This window comes from Dromiciops gliroides, chromosome 1 (genome assembly GCF_019393635.1).
Source record: "Dromiciops gliroides isolate mDroGli1 chromosome 1, mDroGli1.pri, whole genome shotgun sequence".
NCBI classification, from domain to species: domain Eukaryota; kingdom Metazoa; phylum Chordata; class Mammalia; order Microbiotheria; family Microbiotheriidae; genus Dromiciops; species Dromiciops gliroides.
In genome coordinates this window covers 282,991,082-283,006,026 of record NC_057861.1, presented here as the reverse complement: position 1 = coordinate 283,006,026, position 14,945 = coordinate 282,991,082, and the positions used below count along the sequence as shown (strand labels likewise).

The 14,945-nt window shown below is 35.0% G+C and overlaps 1 protein-coding gene and 1 non-coding gene across 5 annotated transcripts in view; both read left to right on the top strand.

The window, feature by feature from the left end:
- The window catches only part of EYA1 (EYA transcriptional coactivator and phosphatase 1), a 165,114-nt gene that overhangs the window by 45,129 nt on the left and 105,040 nt on the right, over positions 1-14,945 (top strand). For 3 of the 4 annotated variants that reach the window (XM_043979450.1, XM_043979452.1, XM_043979453.1), the window contains one exon: positions 529-666. In XM_043979450.1, coding sequence (XP_043835385.1) covers positions 529-666 — 138 coding nt within the window. The remainder of the gene's footprint in view (positions 1-528; positions 667-14,945) is intronic. The other variant, XM_043979451.1, reaches the window with a different exon arrangement.
- Positions 5,171-5,327, top strand: LOC122737678. The gene has a single exon (XR_006354484.1). It is a non-coding gene; the product is annotated as a U1 spliceosomal RNA (small nuclear RNA).

The window sequence follows — 14,945 nt, the reverse complement described above, 5'->3', positions numbered from 1 at the left end:
GTTCCCAAGTGCTAAGCTAGTAGACAGCTGGCAAGAAGCAGGAATGACATTTTTTGTGCATGCTCTGTTTAACCCATGGTGACAGTTGGGTTTTCATTTTCATCCTCATCCAAAATCTACTGAATAACACAGACAAAATAAATAATAGAAATATATCTTTCCAACCCTTAAAAAATAAAGTCTCTATATATCAAAGTTCATCTGTTGGTATTATTACTTGCTTTACAAAAGAACACAAATATATGTAACTAAGGTAGGTTTGTTTTTCTAGAGGACAGATTATGGGGAAAGAACTTGAACATTTTATATATCTCATTTAATAATCCTTTGGATGTGAGGGTGTAATGATAGTATATCCTTATAAAGTTACATTCCTTTTATGTTCTTAATTATAATACTTTTATACTTAATATTAATAATAAATACTACTACTTGGTTTATGACTAAACCACTGCTAGTTGTATGCTATTGTGTTTCTACCAATTTTTGAATCTGGACAAATAGATAAGCTATTACTAACTGATTTAGGTGCATTGTGGGCAGGCATCAAGACAGAAGGTGGATTGTCCCAATCACAGACACCTGGACAGACAGGATTTCTAAGCTATGGCACAAGCTTTAGTACTCCTCAACCTGGACAGGCACCATACAGCTACCAAATGCAAGGTCTGTATCAATTTTGGCATTATATTTCCTTCCTTCCTTCCTTCCTTCCTTCCTTCCTTCCTTCCTTCCTTCCTTCCTTCCTTCCTTCCTTCCTTCCTTTCTTTTTTTTTTTTTTTTTGTGCAGGGCAATGAGGGTTAAGTGACTTGCCCAGGGTCACACAGCTAGTATGTGTCAAGTGTCTGAGTCCAGATTTGAACTCAAGTCCTCCTGAATCCAGGGCTGGTAGTTTATCCACTGTGCCACCTAGCTGCCCACCCCATTTGAGATTTTCTTAGTAAAGATACTACAGTGGTTTGCCATTTCCTTCCCTAGCTCATTTTACAAATGGGGAAACTGAGGAAAACATGGTAACATGACTTGCTCAAGGCCAAATAACTAGTAAATTTCTGAGGCTAAATTTGAACTCAGGCAGATGAATCTTACTGACTCCAGGCCCAGCACTCTATCCACTGTGCTACCTAGCTGCCTGGTTATCCAAGTAGAACAAGCCTAGTTCGTTATCACCAGAAGAATAGCCTTCAAAGGATAATGTTTGATTATGATGATGATTTTTTCATCCCAATCACTTGCTAGACATGTCGCCTTGTGCAAATTGCTTAACCGCTATTCACATCAGTCTCATCTGTAACATAAGGGGGTTGGGCTAGATGATCACTAAGGTACCTTCCAGCTCTTTATCTCTGATCCTGTGATAGTTTTTACTGTTGTTTTGTTTTTGCTACAGTGATTCATAATGATGGTCCACCAAGACATGGAGGAGTTGTAATTTGATTAGGTAGAGGGAGTAATCACAGTGATGAAATCAGTGAATCTTAGGTGGCCTTTTTTTTTTTTTTTTGCGGGGCAATGGGAGTTAAATGACTTGCCCAGGGTCACACAGCTAGTAAGTGTCAAGTGTCTGAGGTCGGATTTGAACTCAGTTCCTCCTGAATCCAGGGCCAGTGCTTTATCCACTGTGCCACCATCTGCCCCTTAGGTAGTCTTGAAAGGGTCTTGGGTGCTTATTTTCAACTTTATTGCCTTCTGATGAAACTTTAAGATCTTGCTAGCAGAAGCCATTTGTTCTATGTTGCCTTTTAACAGCTGTAGTCACAAATGGGTTTAATAGTGGTCATGCTTCATTATTGTCCAATAAAATGACAGGTAACAGTTACTATATATAATAAGCTGAATGTTATGTTTGTTGAATTGATCTGAGCATGTTTTTTGCATGTAGTCACTTCTAAAGTGCTTGAGAATGAATTTCTTTGTTGCTTTGTTGGTGGTATAAATGGGTTAAAAAATTTAATCTTTTTGTTTTCTTCAAATACTGAAGAACTAAACTTTATCCAAGTCCCTATAGAAGACTAGAATCTTGACTTTGAGATTTTGCTTTATGTGAAATTTCCAAGGTTAAAAACTGTCTTATAAAAAAATGTCTTGAAGGATTGATGTTATATTTAGTGTTTCTTCTTTAAAGGATCTCGATAACCACTCACCTTCCCCATCATATGCCCAGTTAACATATTCTGAAACCCTTCTAATCTATATTGAACTTTTTTGGAAATAGTTCATATTGTTTCTACTCCCCAAGAAACACAAAGTAAAGAAAGGACAACCAAAGAAATAACCTAAGTAGGGAAATTGGCTGAGTTCTTTCTTTCCTGTTCTTTCAAATGCAAGTACATACAAAGTGTGGAGCTATTTCTTTTAGTGCTTTGATAGTATCTGGCATATCAAATACTTAATAAGGCTTGCTGATTGATTGATTTCAGAACTTAATAAAAGTTTAGCCCAAGTAGAATGTAGATAGCATCAACTATTTTAATACATGGAGAATTTTCTACCCTTCTTACTAGCATACTTATTTAATGATTTTCATCATTATTTTCCTATTCAGCAGCATCCCATGGTAAATGAAATACTGTTTTGGTAAAGTGCATCCATCATACTGTTAATTTCTTGAGAGTAGTAACTATTTTTTTTTTAGTGAGGCAATTGGGGTTAAGTGACTTGCCCAGGGTTACACAGCTAGTACCTGTCAAATGTCTGAGGCCAGATCTGAACGCAGGTCCCCCTGAATCCAGGGCTGGTGCTTTATCCACTGAGCCACCTAGCTGCCCCTGTTTTTATATTTCATATCCCTAATGCTTAGCATAGTGCCTGGCACATTGCTGTTGTTGTTGTTGTTGATGGTGATGTTGTTGTTGATCATGATGATACTGTGTTCTCAAGGACGACCAATGACATCAGGAAGGTGATTTCTTGAATTGAAAGTGAATTGGATTTAAGTGAGGCAGGGCTCTGCAAAGTCATCAGCCTTACTCTCTCCTCCAGAGTCATCAGAGTCCAGTGGCAAGACATAAGTCAGAATGACTAGCGACTGCCCCAGATGTAGTGGGAGACCTTGGCCTTTTTAAGCTCTCTTTCCCAGATTTCAAATGCTTTTTGACTTTGTTTTATTGTCAGTGCTGATGGGGTTTTGGAGTTTATTCTCCAATTCTGACACTGTGATTCTGCATGTGAGATACCATTACATATAAATGTTTCTATAAGGTAGAGATATTTGTACATTTTAGATTATTGAAAGGCATTTTTTAAAATCTAGGTAGTGAACATGCAAAATCAGAAAGCTCAACTGATCAATGAATCTGAGAGAGAGAGAGAGAGAGAGAGAGAGAGAGAGAGAGAGAGAGAGAGAGAGAGAAAGAGAAATGTTGGCATGATGCTTTGCAGAATATGTCTACCTAGATTCCAGTGACCATTTGGATTTGTTTAACTTTCATAATATTCCCTTTTGAGGACAACATAAAAAATCCCTGCCTTTATTATTAAATAAATGTGTTTGACTACTTTTAGGAATTATTTGAGACAACTAACTTTTTGTTATCCTATCTAGGTAATTCTTATTTAAAGGAGTTTTTGTGGTAATGTCTGGTTTTTTTTTTTGAAAGAATGACAATAATACTTAACTTACCTCAGCAACGTTTAACATCTTCTAGGCATTATTACATGAACTAAATAAGAATACAGAGATTTCAGTCATGTGTAGAACAGTAGTAAGAGCTTTGTACATGAGTTCAAATTTTACCTTTAGCAAATCACTTAATCTCTTTCAGCCTGTTTCCTCATCTAAGAAAGAAGGAGAAAAATACTTACACTTCCTACATCCCTCCTTCCCCTGGAGGGAGTTGTATGAAAAAATGATTCTTACAGTCTTAATATATTCTAAAAATAAAATATGATATTTTTATTTATCCTCTATTTTATTAATGTGCCAGGTTAAATGCTTAGTGGCTACAGTTCTCCAGGGTAATATAAAAATACTTACCTTTATTATTCATCGAAGCTCTTTGAAGGCCCAGAACATCACCACCGAGTGTAGAGTATCAACATTTCATGTGTACTACAAACAAACAATTGGCCCTTAACACTTAAGAGATAAAAATCCTAGTTGAAGGCCAATCAGTGCACCTTAACATTCAGGCAGGTATTTATTGGATGCAGTAGGGCAATGATTAAATGATTATAAATCCTGAACTAGATAATGCTTGAGAATTCTGTTATTCTGCTTATAGTAACCTGAAAAATAGTATGTCTAAAGCCTTCCTGTGATATAAATTCCCAGCTTCCTCTAGTGAACGACAAAGGGAAGAAAGATTAAAAAAAACTTCTGCTAACTTTGTTAAGGGGGAGAGGGAAGGGATATATTTTGGAAAGAGGGAACTGGACCAATAATTTTATGTGTGATAAGATCTCATGGTGTAGAAATACCCTGAATCTGCTGATGCAGATCAGCAACTATAACGTGGACTCTATGATTTTTGAGAGAGTTTACCTGTACTAATATGAGAAAATATGAGAAAATGAACCTGAAATAGGGCAATCCCAGGAAAAGCCAAATCAACAGATAGATAATAAGCACCAACTATGTGCTAGACAGTGTGGTATGTGGTAATCATATGAGACAAAGCAGTACTTGTCTTCAAGAAATTTTCCTGGTATGAAAACCAACTCTTAAAAAAGATTCCTAAATCCTAGAGGATTCTAAGTAACTTAGAAGAGAAGCACTAAGAAACAGGGGGAATCAGGAAAAGTCAAATGCAGGAGGTTCTTCAGCTGAGCTTTGAAGGAAGATAGGGAGTGTGAGAGGAAGGGGCCAGGAAGGAGCTGCTTCTAGGCATTGGGGACAGCCTTAGGATGGGCATGGAGACAGGCAATGGATTGTTGTGTATGGAGAACAGCAAGTAATACAGTTTGGTTGAAACATGGACTGAGTGAAAGGGAGCAATATGAAATAAACCTGGCATAGAAGACTGTAGCCATATTGTAAGTGCCTTTAAATTCCAGAGTAATTGGTGCAAATGTTGATGGAATTATACAGATGGGTTTATCTATTGAAATGTCAGGGAACTGAATCATCCAGCATCATTGAACAGTGTTTTGCCATTCACACGTGTAATTCAAAGTAAATGAACAAAGATGTGGGTTGTTTGGGGGGGGGTGATGTTTAGGTTGTATGGAATACTTAACTGGCAGAGGTGAATCAGGAAAGTGGTTTCTCCAAGGCAAGACTTATCCATTGCACTCTGGATGGTCTGATCCCTGTGATTTCCCCAATGTATACAACTTTACTGTACAATTTATGGTAGTAGGGGACTGGGTTCATGCTCTTCTCTTAGGGGAGAAAAAGGCTACATGGAAGCACTTGCCATCATCAGGTTCACTTTTTAATGGCTATAAAATCAGAAGAATGACTTAGTAAAGAAAAAAATAAGCTTAAAATTTTTTCTTAATATTTATACATTGTTCTTAATATTTTCTTAATATTTCCAAAGGAAAGTTATAAAATATGTAGGGCTCTTCCTTCCTTAACAAAAGTGTGTGTGTGTGGGTTCCCTATGGGTATAGAATATTGCATAGATGGCCAATTTTCCCCCCATGTATTGACTAGTTGTGGTGATTTTTAAAGTCTTTATTATATGGGATGTCTCTCAAAGAGGACCAGTGACATCACAGGGTTGATGTCTTGACTTGCACAGCCTCACTCTCCAGAGTCATTGAGATCCAATGATAAAACAAAGTCAAGATGACTACTGATGACCTAAAATGTAGTGGGAGACATCTCTGGAAAGCAAATGCAAAGGGATAGAGATTATGTATTGGGGTAGAGGGTGTGGAGAGGGAAGGATCACTTTCATTTATACGCCTTTATATATTTGTTCATATATGCATTTGTGTATGTATATGCATGTATATGTACATATACATACATATATATGTACATACATGTATTTGTGTGTGTATATATCTTTTCTTTTCCTCTCCCCTCTCCTGGGATCCACCCTCTGTAAGAGAGTGAAAAAAAAAGTAGTTCAACTAAATTAACAGACAAATTATTGAATCTAACATTATATGCAGTGTCTTATGACCATAGTCCCTTATCTCTACAAGGAAGACTAGGGCAATATTCTCATCTTCTTTGGACCCCTATTTACTCATCATTTGATGTTCAGTTTTGCTATTTTTTCCTTCCATTTCCATTATTATGGTCATTATATATATTTTTTTTTTCCTGGTCCTACTTCACTTTGCATGAATACATATTTTCGGATTACTTCTCTTATTCTTTATATTCATAATTTTTTCAGCTCAGTAATATTTCATTACATTTATGTGCCATAATTTGTTTAGCCATTTCCCAACTGATGATGAGATTTTCTTCCCGTTATTTGCTAACATAAAAAGTGCCATTATCAATATTATGGTATATATGAGGCCTTTCCATCTTTGACTTTCTTGATAGTAGAATCTTTGAATCAAAGGATTTGGACATTTTAGTCACTTTCTTTGGATAACTCCAAATTTCTCTCCAGAGTAGTAAAATATATAATTCTTTTAAAAATAAAAATGAATAGCAATATTATAATCCCAGTAAGAAATGTTGTTATTATAATTTTTGGTACTATTGGGTTATGATGAAGTATCTGAATCTACTAATAGAAAGTACATTTTGACCACCACAAAATGAAATAAGTCAACAATTTGATAAACAAAACTTCAGTTTGAAGTAAATTATTGCAGCTTTCACAGTTGTTTAAAATGTATAGTTAAATGTTTTTCCCTTCAGCGCCTTGAACTATATGATTATTCCTTACTGTTCAGCTTACCAGGATTTTAATGTAAATTTTTTTTATCTTCTTAACTTAATAACATAACTAATTATTGAAGCATCTTCTCTTACTCTTGCATCACTAAGTATTGCATGTTGATTGAACCTCTCCTGCTCTCAGTCACTGGGATATTTAATCAATGAAGCCTACCATGGTATAGTTTTGGTCAAAATACTAAAGCCAATAAGATTGGAAATTTACCCATAAAATTACATGTGAAGGCTTTATAATGTTTATCACCTATGTAAAACTGTGTTGGGTAGATATAGGACAAGTGGAAAGACTTTAATAAGGATTTTTAAGTGACATAAGCAAGCAGGGAAACCTTGATTTTTAAATAGCCCATATGGCCTTCATAGGTTTTTTTCCCCAGAGAGGTAGCCTAACGTCTGCCACATATATTGTGCCCTGATGATAGACATAGCCCATGGCAAAGAGGCCAGTGAAGGAAAGCAAATGGACTTCTGTAGAAAATACACAGGAGACAACAGCCTCTTGCTCACTGATTACTAGAGAAAGGTCCTCCACATGGGAACTACAGACAAGCCCCAGCAGGTTCCAACATTCTTCCTACCCTGGCTGAGATTCCTAGCTTTAATGTGGGTCCTTGTTCTTTGCTAAATAGACCTTTGACCTAGAAGTTACTGCTTTTATCATGTTTGAAGTTATAGCTGGGCAGTTTATTTTAGGTTAAATCACTAAAACTCCTGTTATGTTTTATTTATAAAGCTTCAGATTTTTTTTCTTCATAGATAGAAGTATATCCTATGTGTTGACACAATTCATTTTAAATGTGAAATCAAGTCTTTTTTTTCTTCTCTTGTTACTTGGCAATCATAATCCTGGGTGGCCCAGACAGCATCTTCCTAGAAGGCTGTTTCTTGTTTGTTACGGTTGGTGAGACTACCACACTTTCTCTGTAGGAATCAGTGATGTTGACAAGATGAAAGAGAATTTTTTTGTGATATGCTAACTAGGGAGTCTATTTATTGACCATTTTAAATCATTTTCCTAAATAATTTCTTAACTTGAAAAGATAAGAATATTTTAAAAACTCAACTTTTAGATACAACACTTTTTCTTTAATATCTTTGCTTAATAATAAATTTTGAAGCGATATATAAATATGAGTTGCTATTCTTATTATTGTTGTCCTGTAAATATCCTGATTTTACTCTGTAAGTTTCTTTATAATTTTTTTGTTATTATAAATGAGTATCAGTCTTCATAAATGCATTGTTCATGAAGATGAAATGTAGGGTCTCAATTCAATGTAGTTTAGAGAAAAGAGCCCCACATCCAGTTTACTGCCCCAATTTTGTCATTGCCTTGCTCTGTGACCATGGCTAAGTTACTTTAATCATATGAAAGGCATTTATTAAGTGCATTCTATGTGCCAGGTACAATGATATTCATTGGGAATAGGAATGCAACATTGAATAGTGTCTTAAATTCAAGGAATCTAGATTCTTCTAGAACCCTACTTGATCCCTCCATGATTATTTCCTCAGCTGTAAATTGAAGACTTCATGAGAAAACCAGACTTCATGACAAAAGTATGAAGTGCACAAATATATTATAGTTGTACCCTTAATGGGAAAGTTTTAATAAAAATGGAATATGTATCTTCAAATTTTAATCAGGCTATAGTAGTGATTGAATTTTCAAGAGCTATTTCAACAATGTAGAAGATGTGGAAAGTCCTCCCCACTTCCAGAAGAAGAAGAAGAAAAAGAGGAAGAGGAAGAGGAACAAGAATCTTAAAGCATTGTCCAATACAGACCGTCATCATAACCATATAAGAAGAGGCTTATCACCCAAAGGTTGGCCACAAAACCCATGAAGACTCTCTACTAAGGAAGAGAAGGGTTATGATATAGGTCAATATAAGGAATGCCTCATTTAAGAGACTCTGAAGTATTACACGGCTTGGTATTCTCAAAACAATGTTGTCTACAAACAGGAATTCTCTATTTGACTTGGACTCTATGGTCAATCTTATCTGTGACCATTTCAAGCACCTTTGTCAAGTATATGCCTCCATGTTTTCTGCCTTGATTGATATTAATCATCATAGAATCATTGGGCAAACTGTCTCTCTTGGCTTTCCTTCTCCCCTCTCCACCTAACCCCTGGCCTCCCCATACCATCCACTCCTTTCCAAAATGTCTACCCCTTGAACATAGTGATCAAATAAATAAAATCTTTGCTTTGGGAAATGGCATGTCAGTTGGTTGTCCTATAAATAAACTCACTACCCCCTATAACTAACTCACTGGATAAAAATTCCCTTTCCTGATATGTAGATAGGTAAGTAGATAGATAGATAGATAGATGATAGATAGATAGATAGACAGATAGAGATGCTAGAGATAGATATGGATGTGCGCATATGTATGAATGCATATATTGCACACACACATATACACATACATGTATGTGTGTATCTGTGTATGTTTGTGTTTGTATCTGTGTGTGTGTGTCCCCTTCCCTTAAAATAAAATATCCTTGAGGGAAAGACTCCCTAGCTTTTGGTATTTGTATCCTGAGCAGGAAACACAAGACCTGGCACATATTAAGCACTTAATAATTTTTTTCTTTCATTAATTCATTTACTTATTCATAAATATATTCTCCCATCTCTGCCACACATAAGAAATGAATTTGTGGATTTGTCAAGGCTTTTTATCTACCCCAACTTAAAACTTTTAAGTGATGAAAAGGAAGGGCCATCACTTTCTAGTTCTCAGTTTGAAATTTTGAGCTGCTAAAATTGGTTTATAAATAGTTTTGATCCTTGTTTGAAGAATGTTGTACACAATCAATATATAAATTTTGCTAAGTATTTGTTCTTACCTTTAATCTCATATTTGGTTAAAAAATTCTGAGTAATATCCCTTTTCTTCTTGCTCAGTTACCATATCCTTCAGTCCCTTCCCCAGAACCTAAAAACTGCTCTATTTTGACATCATAATTCCATAATGATTTGCCCCAAGGTCACAGAGTCAAACTATATCTGACATACGACTCGAACTCAGGTCTTTCTGACTTTGAGGCTAGCACTCTCTCCACTACACCATGATTTTCCCTTTTTTATATTTTCCTAACACCTCTCAAAAGAAGTAACCATAGCTGTATTTCCTTGTGACACACAATAATAATGTACCTAATGAGTTACCAGTCATACTGCTAGGACTATTTGATCGAGAAATCATCTAGTTAAAGTATTGTTCTGTGTGATTTTTTTTTGGTAATAAATATATAGGATTTTGCTTAGCAAATTTGTGGAAACCCATCAAATAACAAGAGGACAATACTGAAAAATATTTTTATAATTATAAATTTAATCCTGAAAAAAACATTTTGTAGTTGTCTTTTCCACACAATGCCAATTGACTTCCAAGCATTTTTAAAGTTCATCCTATGTGCCAGGTACAGAGGATACAAAGACATAAGTTAAATAATAGTCTCTGCTCTCAGGAAGCTACCATTCTAGTTAGGGGGAGAAGATGTTTCCATCTACATATACAAAATAGAGAAAAGGTGAATTCAACATGTATTTATGTATATCTATACACATCCACAGGAGTTTCACAGTGGTAAAACACATAAACAGATGATGAAAAATATATTATTCTAATAGTGGGAGGCCAGCCATGTTCTGGAAATAGTCTGAGTTTGAATTAAGAAAAATCCTAGCTCTTTTCCCCTTAATAACTTTGTGATCTTAGGTAAATCTTTTAACCACTCACAGGGTCTATTTGCTCACTGTAAAGTAGGGATAATATATGCACTACCAAATTATACCATCATTGTGAGGATTTAAATAAATATTGAATTGATTTCTAAATGACAAATCACCATATAAATGTGAGGTATTAATTCTTTACTTATTGATAATAGATGTGTGTTATTGGGGGGGGTAATTATTCCAAAACCTTAAAAATTAACATGGAGAAATAAAACTAATAGTTTGTAATTCTTCCCACCTAGAGGAGTTTTTATAACTGTTTATTATTTTAATACTGAATTTAAAATTTTATTATATAATCTTCATGCCTAATACTAGTTACTTAATTTAGTTTGCCTAGCAGGAATTTTTAGCAAATATATAAGTAGGGGTACAATTCTTACCTCATTAAATTTTTGATAGGGGTATATAGGGTTAGGTTTATTGATAGGGATAGATTTAAAAATGCTCTAAGGGGCAGCTAGGTGGTACAGTGAATAAAGCACTGGCCCTGGATTCAGGAGGGCCTGAGTTCAAATGTGGCCTCAGACACTTTACTCTTACTAGTTGTGTGACTCTGGCCAAGTCACCTAACCCCGATTTCCCCACAAAAAATGCTCTAGACACTGAATATATGGAATTCTTTAAAGTATTCACCAACTTGGCAGGCTGTCAGAGGAGGCAGCAGGCTCCTCTTCATTGGAAGTCTTTGTGCAGGTACTAGATAACCTCTTGAGGATATTATAGTAGAGATCCTTGGGCAAGGCCTGGATGGTCTCAGAAGTGCCTTCAGCTCCTTCTTGTTAAAAAAAATTTTATCAGTAACTCAAATGAATACAAAAGATATCCTTATTAACTTTGCAGATGGCAAAAAAGCTGATTGGCTTGTGTAATCAAGATTAAAAAAGATATTCTAAGACAGGGGCTATGGGTCTAATCGAACAAGTTGAAAGCAAAAATTTAAATTTAGTACAGGTATTGATTTAGCAAATCAACTCAGTAATCACAGCATAAGGAGTATATGACCAAAATATAATTCGGTTATGGGTTTTAGTGGTCCGTAAGCCCAAGATGTATCCACCTCACTTTCCCCACCTGTAAAATAGAGATAATAATTGCACTTCTCTCCTAAGGTAGTTATGAGAATCAAATGAAATAAAATTTGTAATGTGCTTAGCACATTGTAGGCACTATATAAATGCTAGTCATTAATAATAATAATTACTATTTAATCAAAAGTACCCAAAAATCCACTCAAAAATTAGGCTTTATTAATAATCCTGGTGTCCAGAAAAGGAGACAGCAACCCTACTGTATTTTGTACTGTCATCTGAAGTATCTTGGTCATTACTGGATGCCATATTTTAAGGACATTTTCACAAACTGGAGAGTATGATTTGTCTTTTTTTTTCAACAAGTATTTATTGAGCATCTACTGTGAGCCAGATGTTATGCTAGGTGCTTATATTAAAAAGACAAAATCAAAAAAATTCCTCTACACTTGGAACTTATATTCAATGGGAGGCAGTCCATAAAGTGCACAAAAATTAAATGTAAAACTTATACAAAGTAATTTATGGGGGAAGGACACTAGAAACCAGGGAAATGTGATTGGGAAAAGCTACTTCTATAAGGGAATATTTAGTCCTAGTTTTGAAGAAAGTGAGGTGTTCTAAGGGGGGCAACATTTGTGCAGAGGCAAAGAGGCAGGTGGTAGAGTATGCAGTAAATCCAACGAGATTCTTTGGAGATTGTGAAGGGCTTTAAAAATCAGACAGAGGATCTGTAGTTTATCTTAGAAGGAGCCATTTTAGCTGCCAAGCTCAAACCAAGGGGTTGAAAGGACAAAAGGTAGTGAAATGATCAGACTTGTGTGTCTTTGTGTTAGGAGCATCAATAAGGCAGCGGCATGGATTATGGATTATGGATTAGGAGGAAAGAGACTCTATGCTGGGTAATTAATTAACATGCTTTTGCAATAGTCCAGGTGAGAGGTAATAAGGTCCTGAACAAAACCAATGGCTGTATGAGTAGAGAAAAGGAAATGGATACTAATGATGTTATATATGTAATATCAAATCCAAAAGAAGGTAACTGAGATGATGTAGGACCTCAAAAAATTATATGAGAAACATTTGTAGGAACTGGAAATATATAACCTTGAAAAGGAGAAACTTAAGGAAACAGGGTAGCTACCTTCCCATATTTGAAGGATCAACATAAGGAAGAAAAATTATATAATTCAATAGGAAACAACTGAAGTTTGTAGGCAGAAGGTACAGGGAAGCAGATGGGGAAATATAAGGAAGAATTTTCTAACAAAGCTATACACTAAAGGAATGGGCTCATTCCATAATTATTATGCTCCCATTTACTGGATATGTACAAAATCTGGAACAAAACTTAAGTGTGAGATGCCAATTAAGGGATTCCTATGTGGTATAGGAGGTTGGATTAGATGACCTTTAAAATCTCTTGTATATCTAAGATTATACGATTCTTTTGCTCATCAATAAAAAAGTAAGTTATAAATTTATATCATAAGGGAATTGTATACATGTCAAGCCTAATTCTTAGACCTACAGTTTTGGGGAAAAGGCTTATTAAAATCATATAAAAACACAATCTCATCCTGTTATTGGAATTTAGTACAGAACAACTTTTCATTCCATTTACATTCTATATACCCAGTATAGGACCACACATAGCTGGCATCATAAACTACTGCAAATCCTGTTATTGAATAGTAGAGCCAGAGAAAGGGTAAAGACAGTTTGGCAAGTGTTATAGCATGATACTTGAGATAGCTTAACCACCGTGGTCATGTCCATGCTCTTAAGAGTTTTCTAAGCATCTGCGAATTCTGTGTTGAAATTTATTGATGCTGAAGACCCTACACAGGCACACACAGGAAAGGAATTTTTCCCCCCGAACTAAATAATACATAGATTAAATTTTTTTGGCTAGAAAACAATTCCTCTCCTCTGTAGAAAGAATTTACTGTTATATATTTGATTTTTTGTGTGTTTGTCTTGCTGTTAACACCTACTAGATAAAGTCTTCTTTAATCACAGCAATTTGTTCCAATCAGTTGCACCCTGCTGAGATAGTCTTTTTCTATCTTCTTTTTCAATCTTTAAATGACACTGCTCTTGGAAAAGCTGTGACACATTCAAGTACTTGCCACAAAGCAACACATAATTTTGGTCACACTATTTGAATCTTACCATAACTTTGGTGCAGATCATTGATTATTTAGATAAACACAAGTCCCCTTTAGGATTTTAGTTCAGGTATAACAGAAGATTACGTAAAAAAATCTAAGCACTGAATCAGTAACATATTATATATCTCCTATCCATATACTGTTAGCAATGGCAGTGATTGTCTCTGGTTAGTTTAAATCTAACTCTAGATTTGTCTAGGAAGCATTAGAAAAAACTATAATTTAGATGAAAATGTAATGTTTAAGCAAGATTTTCCAATGTATAAGTATATACTACAGTGTGTATTCTTCCTGGGAGAAAGATACTTTTGAAAGTGGAATTAAATCTACCATGCCATTTAGTACATAACTACTTCAACATTGTAAGTGGTATCCCAGTGCGGTATGCAGTCAGCCAGCAAATGTCTATCATATACTAATGTAGAGCCTTGGAAGTACCTTTAAGTCTGGCTGGTCACTTGGGTACCATCTTGGTATGCTAAAGCCTAATTTACCCAGTAATAGCCCAGTGGCCTATAGGTCCACAAATAGTCTTCAAAATTATCTGCTGGCTTTTCTTCCAAAAGCTGCCATGGGCATAAGGGGGGAATCATTCTTTTAAAAGTAGACTTTTTATATGTGTGTAATAGCTAAGTAAATAAATACTGTATCATAGCTAAAGGTAACAAACTGGTATCCTTCTGTTGCAATGAAATTCATACCTTTTTATAGAAAGTGTTGATTTGCATGGCCATTTCAAAAAACTATCCATTTGTTCAGTTTATTCTTATTTTTTTACACATGTATCCTCTCTATTAATAAAAGTCATAAACTATCACAGATCAATATCTGTAGAAATTAGACTAGGGATAATCCTAGCAGTATGAACACAATGAATAGGTCGAAAGGACCATTTGATCAGTTTAAAAGATAGTACTTTCATATTTAAAATCATTATTAGCCATACAATGATATACATAAATATAGAATAAACAAAAAATCCCTTTATGCCCATGCTAAAAATTATTGATATGGTTTTAATAGGCATCATCATTGTCTATTAATATGAAAATAATTTGTTCATTGAGATTGGATTGGTTTTTAGTATATATTATTAGTGTACAAATATTCTAATTATACTTATTGTTTATGGTAGATGCACAAAAATATTTTTACTTACATGACATAAAA